The sequence below is a fragment of the Scleropages formosus genome, chromosome 23 (assembly GCF_900964775.1).
Source record: "Scleropages formosus chromosome 23, fSclFor1.1, whole genome shotgun sequence".
NCBI classification, from domain to species: Eukaryota; Metazoa; Chordata; class Actinopteri; order Osteoglossiformes; family Osteoglossidae; genus Scleropages; species Scleropages formosus.
Window position 1 is genome coordinate 22,325,360 of NC_041828.1, and position 26,849 is coordinate 22,352,208.

Below are 26,849 nucleotides of genomic sequence, written 5' to 3' on the forward strand. Positions count from 1 at the left end.
TTGGGATTTGAAAACAGAAACAGACGGGGCATTTCTGACAGTAACTGGTAGACTATTCCACAGTTTAGGTGCTTTATAACTAAAGGCACGACCTCCTACTGAGGTCTTATTGATCACAGGTACTTTAAGATAACCCGCATTCAATAAACAAAGATATTGTCCAGGGATATAAGAGTCAATATCTAACAAAGGTTAAGCTGGAGCAATGCCATGTACTACCTTATAGAACGAAAGAAGGATTTTATAATCAACTCTAAATGCAACTGGGAGCCAATGTAACGATTTACATTTACATTTATATTTATTTACTTAGCAGACACTTTTCTCCAAAACGACTTACAATGGATACTATATAGTGTTACTAGCCCACAAGTACCGGTGTTATATGGTCAAACTTTCTAGTTCTAGTGAAATTCATGCAGCAGCATTTTGTACCAGCTGTAGCCTGGATACAGTTTGGTATGGACAACCCAACAATAAAGCATTACACTAATCCAGCCTGCTTGAAACAAAAGCATGAACCAGTTTCTCAGCGTCCTGTCTACATAGGAATCGCCTCAGTTTAGCTATGTTTCTTAAGTGAAGGAAGCACGACTTAGTCAAAGCATTTACATGCGATACAAATGACAGCTTCACATCCAGCAGGACACCCAAATCCTTGACACAATCTATACGCTTGAAGGTAATACCATTTGTTGTAAAGATTGGCGTGATTATGTTGAGAGTTTTGGCATCACCACCCACCACAAGTACCTCTGTTTTACTGGCATTTACTGGCATTTACTGGCATTACTGGCATTACTCATCCATAATTTTATACTGGTAAAACAATTAACTAAAGACACCACATGTGATGGATCATCAGGCATAAATGATACAGGTGTCACAGTTCTACAAATGCTAAAAGATGATGACGGTGTGCAGCGCTCACCGTGCTCTTCCATCATCTACCTTTCCATGTTCTTGTGTGTCTGAAGGCAGGAACATGAGCAACATCTACGAGTCGGCAGCTAACACGCTGGGCCTCTTCAGCAGCCCGTGTCTGACCAAAGTGGAGCTGCGTGTTGCCTGCAAGGGCATCTCAGACAGGGACGCACTCTCCAAGCCGGACCCCTGTGTCGTGCTCAAGATGCAGTCGCATGGACAATGGTTTGAGGTGCTTTTCTCTCTATCCCCCCCATCTTTACACAGCTCTTTGATGTGTGCTACACTGTGTCTTACCATGCCATACCTTGCCATATCATTGTCTATTGTTCCACACGGTAATATTACTGCTCATCATGCTACCTCATCTCATCTCATCTTCCTCTGCTATCCGGGGCCGGGTCGCGGGGGCAGCAGTCCGAGCAGAGTCCTCCAGACTTCCCTCTCCCCGCACACCTCCTCCAGTTCCTCTGGGGAAACCCCAAGGCGTTCCCAGGCCAGCCGGGAGACATAGTCTCTCCAACGTGTCCTGGGTCTGCCCCGAGGCCTCCTCCCAGTGGGACAAGCCTGGAACACCTCCCCAGGGAGGCATCCAGGAGGCATCCGGAACAGATGCCCGAGCCACCTCAATTGGCTCCTCTCGATGCGGAGGAGCAGCGGCTCTACTCCGAGCTCCTCCCGGGTGACTGAGCTCCTCACCCTATCCCTAAGGGTGCGCCCAGCCACTCTGCGGAGGAAACTCATTTCTGCCGCTTGTATCCGCGATCTCATTCTTTCGGTCATGATCCAGAGTTCATGACCATAGGTGAGGGTAGGAACGTAGATCGACCGGTAAATTGAGAGCTTCGCCTTACGACTCAGCTCCCTCTTCACCACAACAGACCGGTACAATGACCGCATTACTGCGGACACCGCACCGATCCGTCCGTCAACCTGCCGCTCCATTTTTCCCTCACTCGTGAACAAGACCCCGAGATACTTAAACTCCTCCACTTGAGGGAGCAACTCCCCCCTAACCCGGAGGGGGCAATCCACCTTTTTCCGAATGAGAACCATGGCCTTGGATTTGGAGGTGCTGATTCTCATCCCCGCTGCTTCGCACTCGGCTGCAAACCTCCCCAGTGCACGCTGCAAGTCTTGACCTGATGAAGCCAACAGGACCACATCGTCTGCAAAAAGCAGAGACGAGATCTCGCGGCCACCAAAACAGACACCCTCCGTTCCGTGGCTGCACCTAGAAATTCTGTCCATGAAGATAATGAACAGAATCGGTGACAAAGGGCAGCCCTGGCGGAGTCCAACATGCACCGGGAACAGGTCTGACTTACTGCTGGCAATGCGAACCAAGCTCCTGCTCCGGTCATACAGGGAACGAACAGCCCGTAGCAGCGAGCCCCGAACCCCATAATCCCGAAGTACCTCCCACAGGATGCCACGAGGGATACGGTCGAACGCCTTCTCCAGGTCCACAAAACACATATGGACTGGTTGGGCAAACTCCCACGAACCCTCCAGCACCCTAGTGAGGGTATAGAGCTGGTCCAGTGTTCCACGGCCAGGGCGAAAACCGCATTGCTCCTCCTGAATCCGAGGTTCGACTATCGGTCGGATTCTCCTTTCCAGTACCCTGGCATAGACTTTCCCAGGGAGGCTAAGGAGTGTGATCCCCCTGTAGTTGGAACACAATCTCCGGTCCCCCTTCTTAAAAAGAGGGACCACCACCCCGGTCTGCCAGTCCAGAGGCACCGTTCCTGAACTCCACGCGATGCTGCAGCAGCATGTCAGCCAAGACAGCCCCACAACATCCAGAGACTTAAGAAACTCAGGGCGGATCTCATCCACCCCCGGAGCCTTGCCACCAAGGAGTTTTTTGACTACCTCAGCAACTTCAGCCAGGGTAATGGACGAGTCCCCCTCCGAGTCCCCAGCCTCAGCTTCCTCTACGGAAGGCGTGTCGGAGGGATTGAGGAGATCCTCAAAGTACTCCTTCCACCGCCCGAGAACATCCTCAGCTGAGGTCAGCAGCGCACCACTTCCACTGTAAACAGTGTTCGTGGAACACCGCTTCCCCCCTCTGAGTCGCCAGACATTTTGCCAGAATCTCTTTGAGGCCAACTGATAGTCTTCCTCCATGGCCTCACCAAACTCCTCCCAAGCCTGAGTTGTTGCAATGGCAACTGCCAGAGCCACGCTCCATTTGGCCCATCAGTACCCATCAGCTGCTTCAGGAGTCCCATGAGCCAGCCAGGCCCGATAGAACTCCTTCTTCAGCTTGACGGCATCCCTTACTTCCAGTGTCCACCACCATGTTCGGGGATTGCCACCACAACAGGCACCAGAGACCTTATGGCCACAGCTCCAAACTGCCGCCCCAACAATGGAGGCATGGAACATAGTCCACACACACACACACACACACACACACACACACACACACATTATCAGAACCGCTTGTCCCAGACGGGGTCACAGGGAACCGGAGCCTAACCCGGCAACACAGGGCGTAAGGCCGGAGGGGGAGAGGACACACCCAGGACAGGACGCCAGTCCGTTGCAAGGCACCCCAAGCAGGACTCGAACCCCAGACTCACCAGAGAGCAGGACTGTGGTCCAACCCACTGCGCCAACGCACCCCCGGAACATAGTCCATTCAGACTCAATGTCCCCCACCTCCCTCGGGACCTGGTTGAAGCTCTGTCGGAGGTGGGAGTTGAAGACCTCTCTGACAGGGGCCTCCGCCAAACGTTCCCAACGGACCCTCACTATGCGTTTGGGCCTGCCAGGTCTGTCCAGCGTTTTCCCCCGCCATCGAATCCAACTCACCACCAGGTGGTGATCAGTTGACAGCTCAGCCCCTCTCTTCACCCGAGTGTCCAAGACATATGGCCGAAGGTCAGAAGAAACGACTACAAAGTCGATCATCGACCTCCGACCTAGGATGTCCTGGTGCCAAGTGCACTGATGGACACCCTTATGCATGAACATGGTGTTCGTTATGGATAAACCGTGACTAGCACAGAAATCCAATAACAACTCACCGCTCGGGTTCAGATCAGGGAGGCCGTTCCTCCCAATCACGCCCCTGCAGGTGTCACTGTCGCTACCCACGTGGGCATTAAAGTCCCCCAGTAGAACGACAGAGTCCCCAGTGGGGGCGCTTTCCAGCACGCCCTCCAGGGACTCCAAGAAGGCCGGGTACTCTACACTGCCACTAGGCGCATAAGCACAAACGACAGTGAGAGACCGTTCCCTGACCCGAAGGCGTAGGGAGACGACCCTCTCATTCACCGGGGTAGACTCCAATACATGGCGGCTAAACTGGGGGGCTATTAATAAGCCCACAACCGCCCGCCGCCTCTCACCCTGGGCAACGCCAGAATAGGGGAGAGTCCACCCTTGGTCGAGAAGAGTGGTTCCAGAACCCAAGCTGTGAGTAGAAGTGAGCCCGACTATATCTAGACGGTATCTCTCAACTTCCCGCACCAGCTCAGGCTCCTTCCCCGCCAGTGAGGTGACATTCCAAGTCCCAAAAACCAGAGTTGGCGCCTGAGGTTTGGGTCGGCCGGGCACTCGGCCCCGACCACCGCCCAAATCACAATGCACCGGCCCCTTACAGTCTCTCCAGCAGGTGGTGAGCCCACCGAAGAGCGGCTCCACATCATGGCTTCGGGCTAAGCCCAGCCAGGCCCCGTGGACATAGACCTGGCCACCAGGCGCTTGCATGCGAGCACCCCCCCCCCAGGCCTGGCTCCAGGGTGGGGCCCCGGTGACCCCATACCGGGCGGGGTAAACGAAAGCCCTCATTTTATTTTCTTCATAAGGGGTTTTTGAACCGCACTTTGTCTCGTCTGTCATCCAGGACCTGTTTGCCATGGGAGACCCTACCAGGGGCATATAGCCCCAGGCAACATAGCTCCTGGACTCATTCAGGCACTCAAACCCCTCCACCACGGTAAGGTGGCGGTTCATGGAGGGGTCATCATGCTACCACTGCAATGTATATTATTCCATTATTATTTTATTTTTTATAGAGCGCTCTTCTCATGCAGTGACACAGAGCACTTTAACACAGACATAAGGCAAGAAAAACAGATACAAAGACGGTCAACTAATGGCTACCATTCCATTCTGTTATATGTTACTGTACTGTACTAAAAACTATACATCACCATGACATACTACATCATTTCACTACATTACTGCATACTCTTCCAAGCTATATTGTAATGACCCGCATTACTGAAGAATGTCATGTCTGAGTGGGAAAAGGTGTTAATATAAATAACAGGGAGTAATGCGAATTGTGGGAAAGATGGAAAATAGTTCTTCAACCGCTATGGAGGCTGACAGGGATTATAAGGAGGTGAGTACCTGTGGGTGAGTGTCAGAAGGTTAAGCAAAGCTTTAAGAAGGCTGAAAAGGCTGGTTTGAAGTGCAGGTTTTTGAGGATCTCAGACTGAGATTTTTCCATTGATTTGCACCGATATCTCTCGCTGTGTGCCGGTGTTCTAATAAACGTTCATAATGAACGGCGTCCGTGCGTCCTTCTTTACCCCATCCAAACCCAGAGTCCCACACCCTACAATATTACTGCAGTGTGAAAGTGTATCATTGTATAAAAATACCATATCAGTGCCCATTCCATACCATGTACTATACTATACTGTGCTATGCTATGATCATCTGTGCTGAATAAAAGTATACTGCAAAATACTTCACACCATCATTATACTGTTTTTTTACCATGCACGTTGCTTAATATTATACTTACTAATAAGTAATGACTTGCAAAATAGCAGCTTCCCAAAGATTAATGTGTTAAGATAAAATGTTGATCTTTGGGTCAGCTTTCAGTGGAGTCAGGTATGTAATATTTTGCAGTGTAATGTGTTTCTGCTGCCATTTACAGTACTGTACATCCATTTGTGCTAGCAGTGCTCACTGTGTTACATTTGAAACATGACAGCAACACAGTTTTATTTTTCTCATTTACATAAAATGTGATGATTGAAGGGGGCGCAGTGGTGCAGCAGGTTTGGCTGGGGCCTGCTTTTTGATGGGTCTGGGTTTCGAGTGCTGCTTGGGGTGCCTTGCAGTGAACTGGCATCCTGTCCTGGGTGTGTCCCCTCCAGCCTTGTGCCTTGTGTTGCCGGGTTAGGCTCTGGTTTGCCACGACCAGCTTGGGAAAAGCAATTTCAGTGAAACAGCGGTGTGTGTGTGATAACTGAGACTTGAGGTACATGGATAGGCTTCAGGGGATCTGTCACGTATGCTTGCTATGAAAAAACACTGTCTACGTAGTAAATGTTGAAAATACTAATAAAATATGAATGAACTATGACATAATTTTATGTGAAGGAAATCAGTTTTCAATGCAATAAATTGTATATTTTCTTAGAATTTATTGATAGACATTTGTCTTCGAGGGGTCCTTAGCTTTTATCAGCTTTTTAAAGGCTTTAAAAGGCACAGACTAGTGGTGTTAGATGATGTGCTTATTTACAATATGAATGCTATTCAAACCCTTCAATCAAAATAACATTTATGAAGATTAATGAGCTTAACATTACTATTCCCAAATGGCTTTGTGCAGCTGAGCTCCAAAAGCTCCAAAATTCCTCAATCCCAATGACGGTACAGTAACATGATGTGAGATAATTCTTGTTCAAAAGTAAAAAATGTAACACAAGTGAAGCAGTGAAAGGGACTGTAGACACTTGTACATGTGGCTGTCCAACCGAAGCCAGTAGGCAGGTATTTCCCTCAGAGGTACAGCAGCAGGTTCCCTCCTGGGATTCAGACTCCAAGGAGCTAAACAAACATGCCACTGGTTACACGAGATGAGTTCATGCAGGAGGACCCAGACCATATACATGGGTTCCTTTCTCCAGAGTGTTCCCATCTGCCTCATGGATGTGGACAACTGTGCACTAACTGCAAAAACATGACCATCCCCTTCTGGATCACATGTCGTCTAGGACCTGCAGTGTCATGTGCCCCTGTTTGCATCAGCAGGAATAACACAGGGGCCACACACTGTGCGCAGTGGCTGCTGTGCTGTGTGGGAAGAGCCCATGTGTGAGATCAGCCATTTTGCTTTCATCCCGCTGCTGTGATCTAGTTCAGTTCACCTTTATTCCCACTATAGGAGTGTAGTGAAATTCATTCCCTGCTCATGAAAATGATGACAGCAGCTGAAGGTCATGAGAGAGACACATTATGAGGCACCAATCACAGGGGAAGTACACAGATGAGACAAACCAAGGACAGAATGTGAGGGCAAATGGGGAATTTCCCCAAACTGAGGCAGAATGGCAGCTGCTGGCAATTTTACATTTATTTATTTAGCAGACACTTTTGTCCAAAGCAACTTCTAATGAACTTTGTGTAGTGTTATTAGCCTACACACCTTATTCACCAAGGTGAGTTACACTGTTAGATACACTACTTACAAGGGGTCACTCATCCCTACATCAGTGGAACACACTCTCTCTGTCACTTACACACTATGGGTGAACCGGCATGTCACACTATGGGTGAACAGCATGTCTTTGGACTGTGGGAGGAAACCAGAGCCCCTGGAGGAAACCCATGCAGACACAGGGAAAACATGTAAACACCACACAGACTGAGCAGGGGATCAAACCCATGTGCTCTCGCATCATCCAGATGCTGTGAAACAGCAGCACTACTCACTGTTCCACTGTGTTGACAAAGGTTAGGTCTTTAGAGCTGTGAGTTCAACCTGAGTGACTGGCTGGTGGTTGGCTCGAGGCCCATGTGGCTCCTCAGTGCCTGGTGCCCAACCACAGTCACCAACTATGAGGTGCAGCAGAGTGCAGTAGTTTTATAACACTGGATTCAGACAAACCCTGATGCAGTACCACTGAGAAAAGTGCTTGAGTTACTGCAGTACAACAAGCTCTCAGTATCAGCAGAGCTGTAAGTCACTTTGGGGAAAAGTGTCGACTGAGCAATGAGGCTATTAGAGAAAGCAGTGAGGAGGAGATACGATCAGGCACCCTTGTGGTGAAGGACCTGAACTTGGGTGTTGTGAGCGACTGTAGGGCTGACAGTCTACAACAGTGAAAGGGAAACTGTCTCACAGCAGAGCTGCTGTTGTACCCTTGAGAAGGTTACATAACTTGAACCACCAAGCTGTGCTAACAGTGAAATGGTTCTGGTGCGGGAGTCGCCTTGGAGGGAAGTTTGTGTGTGGCAGGCCTGGAGTGCACCGTCCATTCCTTTTCCCTTGCAACCCCCACTGGATTTGCATCAATGCTAATGAGCACAGAGCCACCCCATTCTCAGCCTGACCTACTAATAAGGTGATCCGGAGTATAAAATGTCTTTAATGAATATTATTATACAATCAGAACCAGCCAACTTGTTTGTGCTGACTTGTTCTTTTAATATTAATAAAAGCTGAGATATAAAAATAACTGCTTCTCGCTGCTGGCTGTTTCTGCAGTTGATGCAGAGCTGAATCCTGCGCTGAACCCTAAGATAATTCACTGTGTGGCGTATTACAGAACCTAACCAAGTAAAGGTTGAAATATGGACAGACACACACACACAAACAGAGGTGTGGGCCATTCTGCAAATGCGGTCGGAAACACCTGTGTTCCGTCACATTCAGCTGGATCGAAGTGGTCAACATTAATGTGCATAACGTGTGCATTCACAAATACCCATGTGTTCATCCATTTGAACCCCTGGTCTTATATTTACATTTACATTTACATCTATTTATTTAGCAGACGCTTTTCTCCAAAGCGACTTACAATGAACTCTATGTAGTGTTATCAGCCCACACACCTTATTCAACAAGGTGACTTACACTGCTAGATACACTACTTACAAAGGGTCACTCATCCGTATATCAGTGGAACACACTCTCTCTGTCACTCACATACTAAATTAAATACTTAAATACTGACAGTGTCCAGTCAACTTTGAATGGAAGTTACATCAAATCTGTTGTCCACCGTGCGCTGCAGTGTGACTGAAGTATATAACACTTTTCTCCAAAAGAAATTAAAGTCTTCAGTTACTTATGCTGATTTGCTTTTTTGTACTGGTGGGTAATTTTCCAGTTTAGAGTAAGTACTGTACCTTGACCAAGGGTAGGAGAAGAAGAAGAGAGATTTGAACCCTGACTCCTTCTTGCGCAAGACAACAGCTGTAACTGCTACTCCACCTGCTGCAATTTATATGCATCTATAGCACGCACACACGCACACGCACGCACACGCACCCACACGCATGCACACACGTTTTTTATGAAACAGCATGTGGTCATAGTCCCCACTCTGGCTCTTCACACATTCTGCCCATGGAACTCTTTACTGCAAAATCTTAAACAGCTGGTGAAATACAACACATTGCATTTTAAACAAAAATGAGTCTTGCAGGATGTTTCTGTGTATCTGCAAAGTCTCAAGTAACAATAAAGCTAATAAGGTGAATAAGAAGCATGTTATTTCTACAGCTGTAATAATGTTTGTCTATGTAAAAACTGGTGCATGTTCAGAGTCATTTCTGAGGGACTTGGTGTTAGTTTAGAAATGTGCTGTAATATTATTGTAATCTTTCCCAGATGAGGTGATAGGAATGACTTCTTCACTATCAGAATATCCGCCTTCATGAATGAATTATATTTCAGCTCTGGGGTATGGTTTCAATAACAGTAAAGTAGTTCCATTATTTCCGTATGATTGTGGGTGAGGGAGCGACTCTTAGGAGCCTCAAATTGCTTGGATGTGCAATAGTAGGAAACTTAGAGAATACTGAGGGGTTCACCTTTCCATGTGAGCTGTCACTGCTCACCAGGACTAAAAGTATTTAGGGGGAATGCGGGGTCAGACCACACACTGGATATACATGATCAATTCCAGACATTATTTCTCACATTATTGTGAACTTTGCAATGATGTCAGGCTACGTGGTACGAAGGGGTTCAAATCAGAGGGAACCGTTTTTTGCACCAGCTGCCCTGTTTCTCTCCCCTGTCACTTTCCCAATGAGGCTCACACCTCAATGCAATTTCACACCTCACTGTGATTGCTGACATTGAACCTTGTGCTTCAGTCGTCCTGACAGGAAAAACACAGCTCATGCCACTCCCTGTTGTACTTGTACTGCCTGTCGTAGTTATGTTTTTCAGTAGTAAGAGGAATGAAAAACAGGAGTTAAATAGATCTGATTTTGTCTGCTACTGTGGCACACAGGAGTTTGGCCAAATCCACCTTGGATTATTGGTCACACCTGATTAAGCGATGAGGGTGAGGGTCAGGTGTGGTTGTAGTGTTTAAGTGCAGTTTGTGACATTGCAGAGCTCAGACCGTTGTGGATGGAAGAGCTGTTTTGTGTGTCAGCTACACTCTTTGTTTAATGTTTCTAAAAAAAAAAAAAAAAAGCATTCCATAAGCCCACCCCATAACAAGTCAAGACTGTTGACTCCCCGAGTGTCACATGCCCAGTGTCATTTTCCACATTTCTCACTATTTTTTTCAAATCATCAGTCTCTTTCAACCCTTACAAAGGACAGCAAAGCAAATTAGATGGTCTCTGATATTTCAGGACCGTTTTCATTCTGGCTTGTTCCATGCAATCACTATGGTCTGTGGGAGAAAAGAATAATTTCACCTGACCCATGTGTGGTACTCTCCTACAGGTGGACAGGACAGAGGTAATCCGCAGTTCCATAAACCCAGTCTTCTCCAAGGTGTTCACCGTGGACTTCTACTTTGAGGAGATGCAGCGGCTGCGTTTCGAGCTTCACGACATCAGCAGCAGCCACAATGGCCTGAAGGAGGCTGACTTTCTGGGAGCTATGGAGTGTACACTGGGCCAGGTGGGCTGCTCACTGACTGAAATGTGCAGCTCAGTGCCTCTGTAAATATTTGCAGAAATATGAGACTTAATATACATTCATATTCTAGCCTGACTATAAACTTATATGACAGCCTGAATGTTCACTGAAATGGAATGAGATAAAAAGCCTAAATATGCACAGAGACACTATTCCAAAATATCTACTGAGATACTGCACATAATATTCATTGGGATGTAAACTGAAATATCCATTGAGATGCAAGCCTTAATATCCACTGAGCAGCATGTCTAGATAGCTACTGAGATACTATCCTAAATGTCTATTGAGCTGCTACTCTAAAAATTCACAGAGGTGCTGCCCATAGTATTGCCTGGGATGCAAACTGAAATATCCATTGAGATTCTAGTCTGAATATCCACTCAGATGATAGGCTAAACATTCCCTGAGATGGATGCCTCAACTTCCACAGAGATACTATCGTAAATTACCGCAGAGAAAGTATCATAAATAACAAGAGATATTATCCTAAATATCCATTGAGGTAATATCCCAAAAATCACTGCCCTGCATCTTGAAAAATCTTCTTGTTTTTCTAAAGAGTGGTGATTTTAGCTAATCTGAGGCTGCTGATTTCAAAAATGCCATCAAAAAATTGTATCACATCACATTTTTGTACAAAATAGGTTTTTCATTTCCAGATATGTTATAATATATTATTCTGTATTGCCATGACACTTGCAAGCAGAAACAAATGACCTGAAGGCAAATATAAATATTTATTATATAAATGTCATGGCAAACAGAAGACACAGGGAGGCTAGACCCAAGTTGCAGGATCCTTTATTTAGAACCAAGGGATTGAATGTGCTTGTTGTTGGGGATGGATAAAGAGTCGGTCAATCGGTGGTTAGGGTGAGAGTAAAGATCCATAGTTGAAGTCGGGAGGCAAGACAAATGATCAGGAACCAGGGGACGAAGAACAGGCCACAAGGACAAAGGAGACCAGCACTGTGAGATTCTGCACCCAAGAAGAGGCCGAGAGGTGTTTTTGTAGCCAAGTGCTTTGATTAATGCCAGGTGCTTAATCAGAGCCAGGTGCTGCTGCAGGATAAGGTGTGGGCGTGGCCGTGGCAAAAATTGAGAAATGTAATTAAATATGGAAATAAGTATGATAACATCTTATTACACCATATATGAACATAAATATTTATGGATTCAGCAATCAGATTGGTTCAGTCTTTAGTGGAATACACAAAATCATCCTCCAAAGTAAAAAAGTATGAGGTCCTTCTTCCTATTTCTGTAAAATGAAAATGTTCCTGGGACAAGTAAATTTTTCACACTCAGCCTTGAACCCAACAGTTCTGTAGCCTCCTTGTGTAAATCAAGATCACAAACTAAATGATTCAGTTCACCCTGAGTGAACACTTTTGGTGTCTTTGGGTCAAGCGAGGGATCTTCAAATTCTTCATCATCTGTGTATGGTTCTGCTGGTGAAAACTGTTCAACCTCATCAGTGTCATTAGTCAAGGCTGTGAAAACTTTAACAGATACTTCTTCAGAACTAGGGACCTGGTCTTATAACCAGTGGCAGTTTTTGGAACTTATTGCCAATTTTGTCTTTGAACTAAACTCAGAAATGTTAACCAAACAGAAATAGCAGTCATCCAAGTAATTCCTTGCCTGTCTTCACACCATTTGAATGCCAAAGTTTAAACTTTGTCTTGTTCCTTTAGTCCATTGTCTCAGATTTTCAACACAAGAGCAACAGACTGAATGTGGTGCCCAGGGCTTATCTTGGTCACCCAGTTTCATTCCAAAATAAGCAAAATAAGCCTTCCTCACAAAGTCTGTGACATTCTGTCTCCGCTTTGATATGGTGAAACAACCACAGATATAACAGAATACATCAGGATCATGTATGCACTTTCTTCTGGCACTGGCTGTGCTGTCCTATGCACAGACAACAGAAGGAGATGTGATCCACTATTATTCCCGACCTTGCAAAAACCAACCCACAACACTACTCTGCTAATATCACTCACTCACTGGAAGGTCACAGTCACCCATTTGTGGAAAAAACCCTGATGAAATAGAGACAAACGTCTGCTTGTTTCTCTCACAGTGGTTATTGTTGGTAAAAATTTTCTCCAAAAAAAGTGGTATAAATTGTACAAAAAACTTGGCATGCTAGACAAAAATGGCTATTGTTTTTGGATTTAGCACCCCAAAATTAGGGGAAAACAGATGTTAGTGATCAGTCAGCAAAACTGATGCAAGTTCAAGTTCATTTGCCACATACACAACCATACTTGGTACGACGTTGCCACGCCCACACCTTCGGACCAACACGGAACACCTGTGACCCAACGCAGACCGCAGCATAAAAGGCTGCGTCGGACAACCAGCTGATGCGGAACCTTGATCTGTCTCCTCGTTAGCGATCCTCTCCAGCCATTTCCTGTTCCTGAACGCCTTCCCCGAACCCGTCCCTTGTTCCCCCGATCTACTGCCTCCTTCGGATTATCGACCTCTTGCCTGCACACTGACCTCGCCTTTTGGACCCTCCCTGTTACGACGTTCGCACCTCGAAGACCCTTTGCCCCTCCTCTGACCTCCTCTCTTGGATTTCCCCGAAGACACCACGATTACCGCTCCGCACTTGGGTCCGCCGCTTCCCTGACGCGACCATGACAGACGTGCAGTGAAATGCTTTTCCGACTGTCCATAATACAGACTGATAGAAGAGATAATATAAATAAGGCAATACAAATAAAGTAGAAATTAGAAACATACTGCAGAAGTATGAAGAGTATAAATTGATGAAAATAGGATAGAATAAATAATAAAATAAAGATGAAAAAAATACAGTGGTCTAAAAATGGGGATAACAGAAATATGATAAAGATGTGTTACAAATATACAGCAGAATACAGATGTGGAGTCCAATATTAAAGGTTAAATAAAAAAGTGCAATGTGTGCAATGTTGTGCAGAAAAAAATCTGTGCAATATTCAACTCAGATAGTGAAAAAATGTGAGGGGGCACCTGCAGGGCAATATATTCATTGTGATGACACCACTACCATTCACTGGGATGCAAACTTAAATATCCAGCCTTGTCAATATAAAAATGAGCTTCAATGTCCCCTGAGACTTCTCAGCTCAGATGCTAAGCCTTTATTAGCAATGATGCCAGTTTACAGCATTTAAAACACTGTTACTACTTCAGTGTAAAGGACTGTGCTCCACATTAAGTGAAACCAACACGCAGACAGACATTAGAATGAAATGGCATAGACAGACAAACAATTAGTACAGCCTTCAGTTAATGTTATTTGTGTAATTCCTATGTGGTTGCTAACAAGTGAACATCACTACTACCATTACATCCTACTGTCCTCAATCACAGCAAGTCCTAAGGTTTTGCTGGATTGCCAGTGTTTCATCTTACACAGTTCCTTCGGTTAGTGGACTCCAGAGTCCTAGAAAAATGCATTAAAATGATATGGACGTTTCCTTGCTTTACACCAGCTCTGCTAATATGTCTTTGAGTGTGTAGAGTGCGGTAGTTCTTGCCATCACTCTCAACTATGTATGATAGCTGAACACTGCTCACACACAATAGGTAGTTTTTTCAATGCAAACACTGTAGATTCATTACTTCATTGAGCCTCAGCCCAAGCAGACCATGCACTGTGGTACAGTTACACTGGCTTCAGTACGACACACGCGCAGACACACACACAACACACACAAATGCAGATGCAACTAATACAGATTTCAGGTTTTGCAGCTGATTGTAACACTATGATTAAAAGCTTTTGTAGTGGTGGCTTCCTGGTAGAGTTGCTGTAAACTGAAATAGGTGTAGTAGTCCTGAATAACAATGTTCTCAGGTTGTTCCATCCAAGATTTTGGTCTTTCTTAGAGGAGCAGACAGATTTTAGTTTAAAAACCGTGAATATCAGCAAAACATGCATTCTTGAAGTCTGGTGTTCCTACAGCATTATTGCCAGAATCAAAGCTGAGTGTGGAGACATGTGCTGTCCATGAACCCCCTGTGTAGGATGGACACAGTCCAGTGGTGGTGTTTCAGTCTTCATATCCAGAGTCCTATTTGGAGTAGAATCGGTGCCATTGAAGGATCTGCATCGCGCTGTGTGTGCGGATTGGTGGGATACATCATGGGTGCGGTCACTTCACTCTGTCCTCCACCCTCTGCTGTGTCTCCCTCACACAGATCGTGTCCCAGAGGAAGCTCGCAAAGCCCTTACTCAAGCAGGGCAACGCAGCAGGAAAGTCCTCAATTACAGTAAGCTCTGCCACACCCTGATCCACCACTGTATCGTCTTACTGCAAAAGCAGCCGTCATCGTTTTACTTGTTGTCTGGTGTGCTCGGGAAAGAGCTGAGCTGTGTGCGCTGGACACTGTCCCCAAAGGACAGTGCCTCCAAGAGCACTTTGCTCTACCGCTTGCCATGTGTCTTTGATGATGACCCATACACTGGGTACAATTTAAACATGCAAAAAATACAGAAGCCTTTTGGGAGCTTCTTTCACTGTGAGACACACGGCTCCATATCTCTGTGTTAGAGAGCAAAGCACAGCACTCAGGGGAAAGGGCTTTTCTGTGTCGATTCATATGTGTTGCACTGCAACTCCAGGTGACTGCAGAAGAGCTCTCTGGGAACCATGACTACGTCGAGCTCTCTTTCAGCGCGAGGAAACTCGATGACAAGGTACAGTATCACACCTGAATATGAGCTTGGTCACTTAACATTGAAATCATTACATATCTGTTGGTATAAACAGTACGTCTCTGACATTGTCAGGATATCATAGACAAAGAGAACTTGTGATGGAAAAAAACACAGTCAGCATAACTAAATTAAGACATTAGATTGTTCTCCAGCTCTTTCCATCTTTTTGCTTCGGATAATAAGCACATGTCGAAATGAATAATTGAGAGCAAGCCACCTGTGGGAATGGTGTGGAGCACTGCAGAGAGCACTGACAGCTAGAGTGAGTTTGGGTCCAGAAGCGTTTTCCATCTAATCTGTCATTAGACAAGTCCCACTGAGTCATCCTACTGTGCTCCGCTAATAACCAGGGCGCTAATTAAGGGTCCAGATCCTGATTGTAACCAATCAATGAGGGGGTACGTGTACACACACACACACACACACACACACACACACACACACACACACACACACACACACACACACACAAAAAAAACCCCAGTGGAAGTGGATGTAGGTTTACAGCTGGTGACTGCACTTAAAGGATGCTTCCCGTGACCCAGCTCTCCAATGAAATCTACCCCCTCCCAGTCTTCATTCTCTTTTTTTTTTTACTTAAAACTGCACTGGGCACTTGGGAACCACGGTAGTTATAGAGGAAAAGGATACATGTTTAAATATTCCAATGAAATACTCAGCCACGTGAAGTCACTTTGAATAAAACAATCAGCTGGACAATAATAGTGTCATTTAGCAGAAATTTTTACATTTCTTGAGTTAGCTGACACTTCTCTCCAAAGCAACATACAATGTGAAGCTTCTTACATTTATTTATGCACTTACACAGCTGGGTAATTTTACTGGAGCAATTTAGGGTAAGTACCTTGTTCAAGGGCACTACAGCCTGAAGTGGGATTTGAACCTGCAGCCTTTGGATCCAAAGGCAGCAGCCCTGACTATGCTACCAGCTAACCCCAAAAGGACAGCATGTTTACAGTTAGCTCGTACTTTTCTTTAAAGCGACTTATATTATTTAACAACCTATGATTAGTTATCCATTTATATAGCTGGTTAATTTTCATTGGAGCACTTTTCAGGGTAAGTACTTTTCTCAAGGGTACTACAGCTAGAGGAACCTTTGGGCCTAAAGGCAGCAGCAGCAGGAACCACTACACTACCAGCCATCCCTGTATTTCAGTACATCATAATATTGCATCCTGTGTGTCAGTGAAGTGACCTCATCGAGTCAGTCCAGGTAATGAGAACTCCCACATCATAACTTCATAATGTATTTTTGGTCAAGTATCGATGCCTGGATAGTTTTGAGATGTTATCAGTTCATCTAAGTTTCATTGTGCTTAGCTTGAGATGCAAAGCATTTGTTTGCATAAAAACAATCACCTGACAGTGGACAGGAAGGAGAAAAGTCTCAGCTCTTCTTTTGTGTCCCCACAGGACTTCTTCAGCAAGTCAGACCCCTTCTTGGAAATATTCCGAATAAACGACGACTCAAGCAGCTCACTGGTGCACAGGACAGAGGTGAGAGGTCCTGTCTGGGTGCCATTTCCATGATTCTTACAGGCTGGCGAGGGTCTGTCACCCATAGTGAAGGAGATGATTGTAAGAGGACAGGACATGACACACTGTACACACACTCAGTCAGCACAAATGTCTGTGTGAGAAAACTCGCCCAGCTGTATTCAAAACTGTCACTGCCACACACAACACTGTAAGATAAAGGGGAGGTGCCCCCAAACTTAATGAACTATTAGATTTGATGTGTACCACTGGCTGGATACAGGTGGAATCCCAGGAGCCAAAGTCCCTCTTGAACATGGTCACTGGAGCTGAGCAAAGAGTCTCTAACTGGCTCTGTCACTTCACATTATCAGATGACCAGTGATTAATGGTGACATTTGTGTGTTTCACAGACCGTAATGAACAATCTGAACCCCATCTGGAAGACATTCAAGGTGTCACTCAATACTCTGTGCAGTGGCGATAATGACCGTGAGCTGAAGGTAAGGACTTTGAGAGCAAAGGCCTGATGATTAAAGGAGCAGACATGTTTACGCTTGTAACTGGGGCCTCCGTCGAATTCAACATGTCCCACTGCGTGCACGCACGTATGACCAGTTTTGAGCAAGGTGTTGACGTTACCACAGCCCCCCAGTGACGTGGCTGCCATGTGGTGATGCAGGGACCACTTATGACTTGCAGTAATGGCACTCTGTGTGTCAGGGGACTCCGGGGGGGGGTAGCATTGGTCACAGACTGTGGTCACACTGTGTTCCTGGACAAGTGCCTTGGTGCAGTAGCCATGTGGGAAACAGTGACACCTCAACTTACCGTGTGGGATCACTTTTTTCATGTGGGGGTGAGGACACCGGGTGGTGATTTGACCAGCGTCACATGTCACCAGGCTTTCACACGCTAAGTAAATTAAATTGTGGAACAAACTTACATGAACGTGAAACTGTGATGTCTGTGAGTCATACATGCACTCGTCCATCTGTGTTCCCAAAGCCCTCCATGATGTGGAGCCACAGTCAATAAGTGCAGGGTCGGAGGCAGTCTACCCCCCAGACAGTGCCCCCTTGCCACACTGTCTGCTCCCTGTCGGACGGCAGGAATTCTGGTTTATGAAAATGATTCATGGTGCAGTTGTAGTACCTGCAGTGTTTATCACTGCTGTCTGCTGGTCAGTAATGTAACAGCAGGTACGGTGTCAAGAGCTCATGAACAGGAATTCTCGTGACAGCAATGTGCTGGTCAAACAGAAAATTAAAATACACTGACAGCAGCACTTTATCAATATCAAGTCTGTGTTGTAGACTGTGCTTTTGAATGGTTTAAATGCACAATGGTGATGTTTGGCCCCCAGGGGAGTTTTGAGCTTGTACTCTGTGAGAGAGCACTCAGTATGGCAGCAGCAGTGCCTCCCTGGGCCGTGTGATCACACTTGACACCTTTCAGCACAATTAGCCAGTGTCACACTGATGTCTGTTCACCGCTCTGCCAATGAGCCAAGATCAGGGATGACAAGCAGGAACAAGAACAAATAACCAGGTTAAAGGGTGATGAGCCAGTGGGCGGACAGCTGACAGGTTTAGGCTCAACTGCCATCAGTTCCACTACGTCACTCAAATTAACACTGTGTTTTGAGAAACAAACAACGCAGCACATGACACCCGAGATCGTTTATCAGTCACGGCTGTGCTGCCTGATGGCTTACAGTTTTGTATCTTACTGTCGGTGTAGCGTCCGGACGGGAGTCTGACACGGACGCGCGTTGCTATTACGTCCGAACACGGACGAAACGTAAAATGACCTCACGTGCAGGGTGATGTTAAAAGTGCACTGTGCGTACTGTAAGACACTCGGTGGAAGTGAAACAGGAAACACGAGACCAGGAAACACACACGGTGTTTGAACTACGGTGAACAGTGAAACGATACTCTGTGAGTATGACCGCAACCCCGAGACGTGACGAAATACCGGACTGGAACACTGGACCAGGACTGGAGAACAAGAGGCAGGAACTGACAGGACAGGCACTCGGGACTGGAATGTAAACACCTAGGAAACAGGAGACTACTAATCACCAAGAGAGCACAATAGAACCGCTGATTAAGAATCCACAAATGGTTCTGCTCTGCTGGCTCCTTTTATACCTCCGTGTCCAATGAGACTGTGAAGTGATACGTGAGTGTTACCTAGCGGCACTGAGTGGCGCTGCCTCTGACCAGGAGGGGCAGTGACCCCGTGGGACGCGACAGTCGCCGGCAAGCAGCACCACCTGGAGCAGCGTATGTGCTTAGTTCCTCAGAGAAGAATCAAGTTAAAATGGTTCATGTGTAAACATGTAACCAGATATGTGCTGTGAAACTGCAAGTGTAAATCACTCTCAATACCAACAACTAATGAGCCAATAAATAGAGCAAAAAAAAAAGGAAGGGCTGTTGGACCAGCTGTTGGTCCAAGGCTGGACCAGCACTGTGCTATAATCCAAGCTCCTACTGGAATTCTCTAAATGTCCCAGTGCAGGTATTACAGTTATAGCAGCAATTATATATTTAATAAACATAAACAAGACCTGTGCCCGTCAGACACTGAGGGCCTCATTAAGGGCTGTGTGAAAGTAATGCATTGTGAGATAGTGTCCCCGGTGTCCCCGGATGGAGGTCTTCTCCTTGCTCAGCACTCTCATCTCCTGAATCCAGTGCAGCTCTGCAATGAACTGTGTTGGAAGCTGCGTGTCTGTGTCTTTGTGAAGGTATGTCCACTTGATGTGGCAATCTTGGTCTGTCTGGAGTCCAAACAGGCTGTCCTTGTGATGCGAGAGGAGGCAGTTGTCATCAGCGGAGTGCCCCTGGTGGTCAAGACGGACCAACTGCGGTCACATATTCCACCTGTCTATCTCTTCAGGTGATGAAGTCCATCAGGCATCATTAGCCAACGGCTGAGGAACAGGACTGCAAGCAATTGGCACCCTCATGGTCTTTTTATTGTGCAGCATAGTTGTTAGAACCTTGCCAAAAAAAGACTTGGGTTCAGATTTCACCTCCTGTTATAGTACCTTGAGTGCAGTACTTCCCTGAACTGAAAGAGCAAAGATTGGTGCATCGCATGTCAAGTGTGCCATGTTGGAAACATCTCATTCGCCTTTTATTGCTTTGCTAACTGTTTGCTGGGGGTGGTGAAAAAGCAATATAACTCTCTAATGCAAACGTACATATCTTGTTTTTTCATATGATCCGAAGGAAGAATTGTGACTCACAGTTTGTTTCAGCAGTTCGTTATGTGGGGAGATCTTAACAACATATGTGTCCATGTGTTATTATCATCTCAGTTAGATTCTCAAGTGAAAAGACTCTGTTGAAGGTCTGATGAGATGCTCATGTAGATTGGAACTGTGCAATGTACACACAAACACGCACACACAGTTGGCTTGCTGAGAATAGAGGCAGGACCTTCAAAAATAAAGAGAAGAATATTGTGAAGAATTCTGGAGATCCCTAGATGGTGAGCCCACACCTCTTCATAGTTTCATCATCAGCAGGATCTCACTTTTATTTTAAACTTCTGGCATTTTTTTTCCCCACACTTGAGTTTATCCTTATCTTTTTCTCAGTTACTGCTGGTGTGAAAGAGGAGGAAGTTTTCGATGGAGCGTCATCAAAAATGAATTCAGGAGAACAAGCAAGCAAACTGTGGGTTTCCTACTTTCTGTGGTTGTCAGGACTGTGTGGACGATGAGGAAACTGATGGCTCTTGTTTCTGTCATTGTATATTTCCTGGACTGTCTATGTATTGCACTGTATTTTACTAGACTTTTTATTTAACATACTATATATTTACTGAACTGTACATTTAGTGGGCTGTTGGAAGCATAGTCCCTGTTTCTCAGACTTCATGTGAAGTCATATATTCTTATTATTTTAGACCCTAACTAGCCTATTGAATCATTCTGGTACCCCAGGTAGTCCTTGATTACCTCATGGTCCTCTTGACCCCATCTGGTCTTCAGCTGCAGAAGGTATCCTTCTATGAAACCTCTTCACGATGCAGTTGACCTCCAGCTATGTTCTGCTTGTGTTCTTTTCCTCCTTTGTTGATTTTGCTCCGATTCCTCCTGGCCGATAGTATGCCCAGGACCCTGAGACTTTCTTTCAGCCACTTCCTAACTGACCATGTCGATGTTGGCGGGGAATGCTAGAAAACGACCCTGTGACCAAAGGGTGCACCGAAGCCCATCTAGCTTAATAAACTGAGATCTGAGATGATTGCCCATTTTGCTACTTTCACAGTGTGTCACGTCACATTGCAGTCATCGAACCATGAGCTTTGGGGGCCTGGGATCCTGAGACAGAACCAGAGAAACTGATGCACATAAATGTGTTTATTTTGAGAAGGACCGTTTCAGAAATTGTGCTGCTGACAACTGACTGAGCTGATAATGTACAAACATGACTGAGGCTAACAGCAAATGGCATCAAGCTGTAATTGTTTCAAACTAAGCAACTGTCTAAATGTTCACATTGAAGTGTGGAACCCAAGTCTCCCACTACAGGAAATCAGTGGAAATATTTAACAAGGCAGAAGCCGACACGCCTTGTAAATGTATAAAAAGAGATGTGGGGGAAAATAATGTTTGTATTCATCTTAGCTGCACTACGGCAACCGATAAGTCAGCCGCCCCATCTTTGTATTAATATTTCAATATGCTTTCAAATGTGGACTACCCCCTACCAACATGGCTTTATTAATGATGCATGAGCAGCAGCTTCATGGAACTTGCGTACAGTTGCTCTCTCTGAGCTGCAGTGTACTTGCCCTGCACAGCAGTCACTGCACTCATGAAGCTTCAGAGACCCTTGACTAAGGGTATCCACCAGGGGAGATATGTGCTGAGCTCTGTTGCCCTGGTTGTTGTGTCTTGGTAGACACACTCAATCACTATCCTGCCCGGTGCTGCTCTGAGGGCACCTTAGTCAAGTACTGCAGTGACTTCATTCCTTCACACTGTCATAAAGAAGTGGCGCCTCAGATGCAAAGCAGGTTTTTGAAACAATGAAAAACAACATGGCTTTTCTGGGGTTTTTAAACAGATATTTGCCTTGATTTCTGCAGGTTGTAGTTTATATGATTATTTTCTCTTTATTCTATATAGCTGATAGTGTAGTGGTTAGTGCTACTGCCTCTACATCTGAAGGTTGCAGGTTCAATCCCCACCTCAAGTTGTAGTACCCTTGAGCAAGGTAATTACCCTGAATCACTGCAGTAGAATTACCCAGCTGTATAAATGGGTAATAACTGTAAGTTAAACATTGTAAGTTCCACTGGAGAAAATCATCACATCAGGTCCAAATCCTAAGAAATGGGGGAAAAAAATAAACCTTTGGGGGTCTGAATAACAGACAGAACTAGTGTCAGTAAGGACAAAAGTTATAGTCCAGGATCCAAGCATCTAATTTAGTGGGTCTCATAACTCATTTTTCATAACCCAGTTGTCTGGCAAAAGTACCAGACTAGAATAATAGTATGATAGTGGAATAGTATTATTTACATTTTTCTAAACACGAGCCTGTGCTGCTGCAGCACTGCCACAGGTCAGTTACTGCTCACAGCATGGCTGTTGGTATCCCCTGTCCCATCAGTGTTTTACACTGATGAATTGTATTCTTGTTCTGTGTTTCTCTGTGTCCTCCCACTGCAGTGCATTGTGTGGGACTGGGACTCCAACGGGAAGCACGATTTTATCGGGGAGTTCCAGACCACGTTCAAAGAGATGAGAGGAGCAATGGACGGAAGACAGGTAACACTCCTGAAAGGTATCATTTCTGTCTTACATTAAAATAAATAAAGAAAAAACACAACTTTGTAAGTTGTGCATCAGATGAAATCTTTAAAGTTCTTCCTTTCTAAAAAAAACTTTATAAAATGGTTCAATTATCATCACTAGATGCACGTCATGTTTTTTGTTAGCTGCACCCATGTTCCTTCTGCCCCAGGTCCAGTGGGAGTGCATAAACCCCAAGTACCAGGTGAAGAAGAAGAACTACAGGAACTCGGGCATCGTCATTCTGAACCAGTGCAAGGTACCGCTAGGCGTCGCTCCCACTGTGGCTCTGTCTCCTCTGCTTAGTTTGTCAACTCGTCTGAGCATGTGAAGGTGTGTATTGGCAGGTCCATAATGCAGTAACTCCTATAGTGTAATTTCATTGACACATCTTTGCAGCAGACCTGCTCCACATCCCTTTGTTGTTTGCAGCTGCTACCTCACACACCTGGACAAGCGCATCCTCACAGAGTTTAATAGCATGATGTGTAATAAAAACAGGGGGAATGTGTTAAAAGCTGTGTAAAAATGTACACAGATTTTGGAGACGGGCTGAAATCTTTTGCAGATCATCAAGATGCACTCCTTCCTGGACTATATCATGGGTGGCTGTCAGATCCAGTTCACAGTGAGTACCTTGAACCTGCTGGTTTCACTCTGGTGCTTCTCTTTTACCAGGGATTTGACACCTTGAATGAGTGAATAATGTACTTTCCAAATGTTTCTTCTGAACTGATTAAACAGGTGCACTGAAGGAATCCAAAATATAAGTAAAATATCATAGAAATGATACCTATAAAAATATTAATATAATTAATCAAAGAATGCACAAAATGCATTATATTATACATAAATGTGTAAGGTATAACCTAAAAGTTTCTAACCTGTTCCTTCCATCAGCATCATCAGTGTTTAGCCAAATAAACTTTAATGTCTGAAAGAGACTTATGAGACTTATGAGAATTTTGAAAACAATACTTAATTTCATTAAGTTCCAAATCTGGGCAGTTTGACAAAACACACATGAATTGAATGATTTGCAGCTCCAAAGTAAATATTTAACCATTGGTAAAATTTTCTGAGCAGTGTACCTTTAGATCTGAGTATGTAAATGAACTCAGTGCATTTTAAACATGGTGGAGTGTAAGTGTAAAGACTGTAAAGAGATACTCTGTAACAAATACATACATTTTCCAAAATACTCTAAACACATTTTCTGGACATTTCATGCTTTTTCTTGGTTTTAAGGGTGAGCTCAAAGTGTACACATTATACTCTAATGGAAGTGATACTTTTACAACCACTGGACCACCACCATTTGGGAAGGGAAGAATCACAGGGAATCGTGGGCACACCCATGCAGGTGAACACCTCAGGTGCAGAGCATGGTGATTTTCTTTGCTATCAACACATGAAAAGTAGCTCTCTATTGGGAAAAATATAGTATACGTACATCATACTGTCTGTATCAGTCATTTAATTAATTTCCACAGAAGTGAATACAGATCTAGAGGGTAGAACTTGGGTAACTGCTGGGTTGGGAATGGGGGATCGTTATGCAAATGAACCAAATTCTGACAGAATATGACTTTACAGTATAGGCCACCTGGTGCTGTTTTCTGAGTTATGAGCTCAAAAGTTTGGTCATTTACATGAAAATGATGTCTAACCACCCGCTGCAGACAGCAGAACTCCTCATCCTCAAGCACTGAACCATCGGCTGTTCTATAAATAAAGCCTCATGTCCTTGTAATTCTGCAAGATGATGCATAAATTAACTGTAATTAGCAGGGCAGGCATCGAGTGAGTGCCACTCTTCCTTCCAGGTAGCAATCGACTTCACAGCATCTAACGGGGACCCCCGAAACAGCTGCTCGCTGCACTATATCCACCCGTATCAGCCCAATGAGTATTTAAAGGCACTGGTTGCCGTCGGCGAGATCTGCCAAGACTACGACAGGTGAGACTACAGTTGAACAATACTGTAGTAACACTGGTGCAGTTGACATTGGCCTTGACTGGAGAGAAGTGAGATGGATGACAAGCACTGAAGGGCCAAGTTCAGCAGCTTTGCTTCATTCTGGGGACAGAAACTACACTTAGTATCACAACTAAATTCACAGAATTACTGGGAAACCTGCTGGAATTAATTAAAAGTACTGCCCTGGAGGGTCACACAACTGTGGTCAGTGTCCATTAACACACTTTTTTGTGACTGAGGATGAATTAACAGCCACTGTCATCTTCTGGAACAAAAATTAACCCTTTCTCACAGCAGACTGTGTCTGTAGGTTTCAGTGGCAAATTTCCCTGAAAGCAAATCACAGTGGTATTTTATACTGTCTAGCACTTGTAGTTATTTGGGCTCCTACATAGCCAATTATTTATTATTATTTATACATTGTCAAAAAGGGAACATGGTGTTATTTCCTTTCACATTTAGCTGATGTCTTTCTCCAAAACAATCTGCAATACTAGGTTTGCACATTAAACTACTAACCATGATTTACACATTTATACAGCTGTAGGTATGTATACTGTATGATTTCAAGACAGATACCTTAATCTGCAGTACTACAGCAGGAATGTGATTTGAACCTCTCAATGTTAAGGTGACAGCTTTAACCACTACACCCCCTGCTATCCCAGGAATGTCTCCTGGATGGAGACATTTTTGTAGTATCTTCTGTAATACTTCTGATTCAGGTTTTTGCTCTGAACCGATACCGTAAAAAGTAAGTCATATGTTTTGGATACATGCCTTGTACAGAGTAATGCATCAGTGTGAACTTCTAACAGGAGCACCTGGACCAGGGGTGAGGTTCAAACACTCTGTGGGCTCAACCTGTACATGCACAGAGCGAAGAGTCACACTGCAGACACCACAGACACAGAGTAGTGACTAATGACCAGCTGGGAACCTGCAGTATTCCCACTTTGGGACTAAGAGCCTGACGAGTACAGTAGGGAAATTCCAGTGCGTACTGAGAGCTGAACAGGCAATCTGAACCAGGGTGGCTGGCTGGAAACTGGCGAGGTGAAGGTTCACAAACTGTCCTAGTTACAAGTGGTGTGTGAACATGCATGTCCAGCCCTCTGCTCATATCAGTCTCTTCACTCCTAGTGACAAAATGTTCCCGGCCTTTGGCTTTGGAGCGCAGATCCCACCAGACTTTAAGGTACAGGTCCTGCATCTCCAACACTGTGTTTACCCTTATGATGTTCGATGAACAGTGCCAGACAGAAGTTTGTACACCTGCTAAAAGTAGGTGGCCCAGCACCTCCCGTTTGTGAAGGTGTTATTAAAGAAATACAGTGGGGAACCCAAGATTTAGAGGCAATTTTACATTTTCTTTTTTTTACTTTTATGTGTCATTTTATTGTAAAGCCACAGTTGTCACACACCCATTTGTCATTTTTTTAAATCTGTTTCATGAATAGCACTGGGTCACAGCAACAGAAAAAGAGAGAGACACAAGTACTCTTCTACTTACATCATCATACATTTTTTCATTCAGTGGAAACTTTACTCCAAAAGAGTTGGGATTTCAACTTGCAGCTTCCACATGGAGCTGCAGCAGCACTAACCACTGCATCACTTATCAGATGAGAAAGGGCACTAGTTTCCAGCAAGCGCATCCAAGCCATCACCTGGCACTGTGTGGCTGTAAATGATAAATCGCTAGACCTGGAACAGCATCACTAACCTTTCTGAGAGAGGATAAGTAAGCAGTTTGCTTCACTGTACAGGAACTGCTGCCTGGCTGCATTGTCAGGGTATGTTTCTGAGACATATTAATTCTCTGGTGCTAAATGTGCTTTTCCATTGCAATGAGGAGACTCGTTTCCTGTCTCACAGGTTTCTCACGACTTTGCTGTCAACTTCGATGAAGAAAACCCAGAATGTGCTGGTAGGTGTTGTTGCTGAAGGGCTTTTCCATAACATGAATTTTTGTCAAAGGCTGAAATTGTGCTGGAATGTTCTTCACTTCATGTCCTTT

At 45.0% G+C, this 26,849-nt stretch overlaps 1 protein-coding gene across 1 annotated transcript in view; it reads left to right on the plus strand.

Annotated features, from left to right (window-relative positions):
* The window catches only part of cpne4b (copine IVb), a 40,154-nt gene that overhangs the window by 8,695 nt on the left and 4,610 nt on the right, over window positions 1–26,849 (plus strand). The window contains exons 2-13 of the mRNA XM_018741671.1: window positions 978–1,156; window positions 10,601–10,780; window positions 15,005–15,076; window positions 15,429–15,503; window positions 16,962–17,045; window positions 17,438–17,527; window positions 22,726–22,824; window positions 23,021–23,107; window positions 23,417–23,476; window positions 24,675–24,808; window positions 25,973–26,027; window positions 26,708–26,759. Coding sequence (XP_018597187.1) covers window positions 986–1,156; window positions 10,601–10,780; window positions 15,005–15,076; window positions 15,429–15,503; window positions 16,962–17,045; window positions 17,438–17,527; window positions 22,726–22,824; window positions 23,021–23,107; window positions 23,417–23,476; window positions 24,675–24,808; window positions 25,973–26,027; window positions 26,708–26,759 — 1,159 coding nt within the window. The 5' untranslated portion in view covers window positions 978–985. The remainder of the gene's footprint in view (window positions 1–977; window positions 1,157–10,600; window positions 10,781–15,004; window positions 15,077–15,428; window positions 15,504–16,961; window positions 17,046–17,437; window positions 17,528–22,725; window positions 22,825–23,020; window positions 23,108–23,416; window positions 23,477–24,674; window positions 24,809–25,972; window positions 26,028–26,707; window positions 26,760–26,849) is intronic.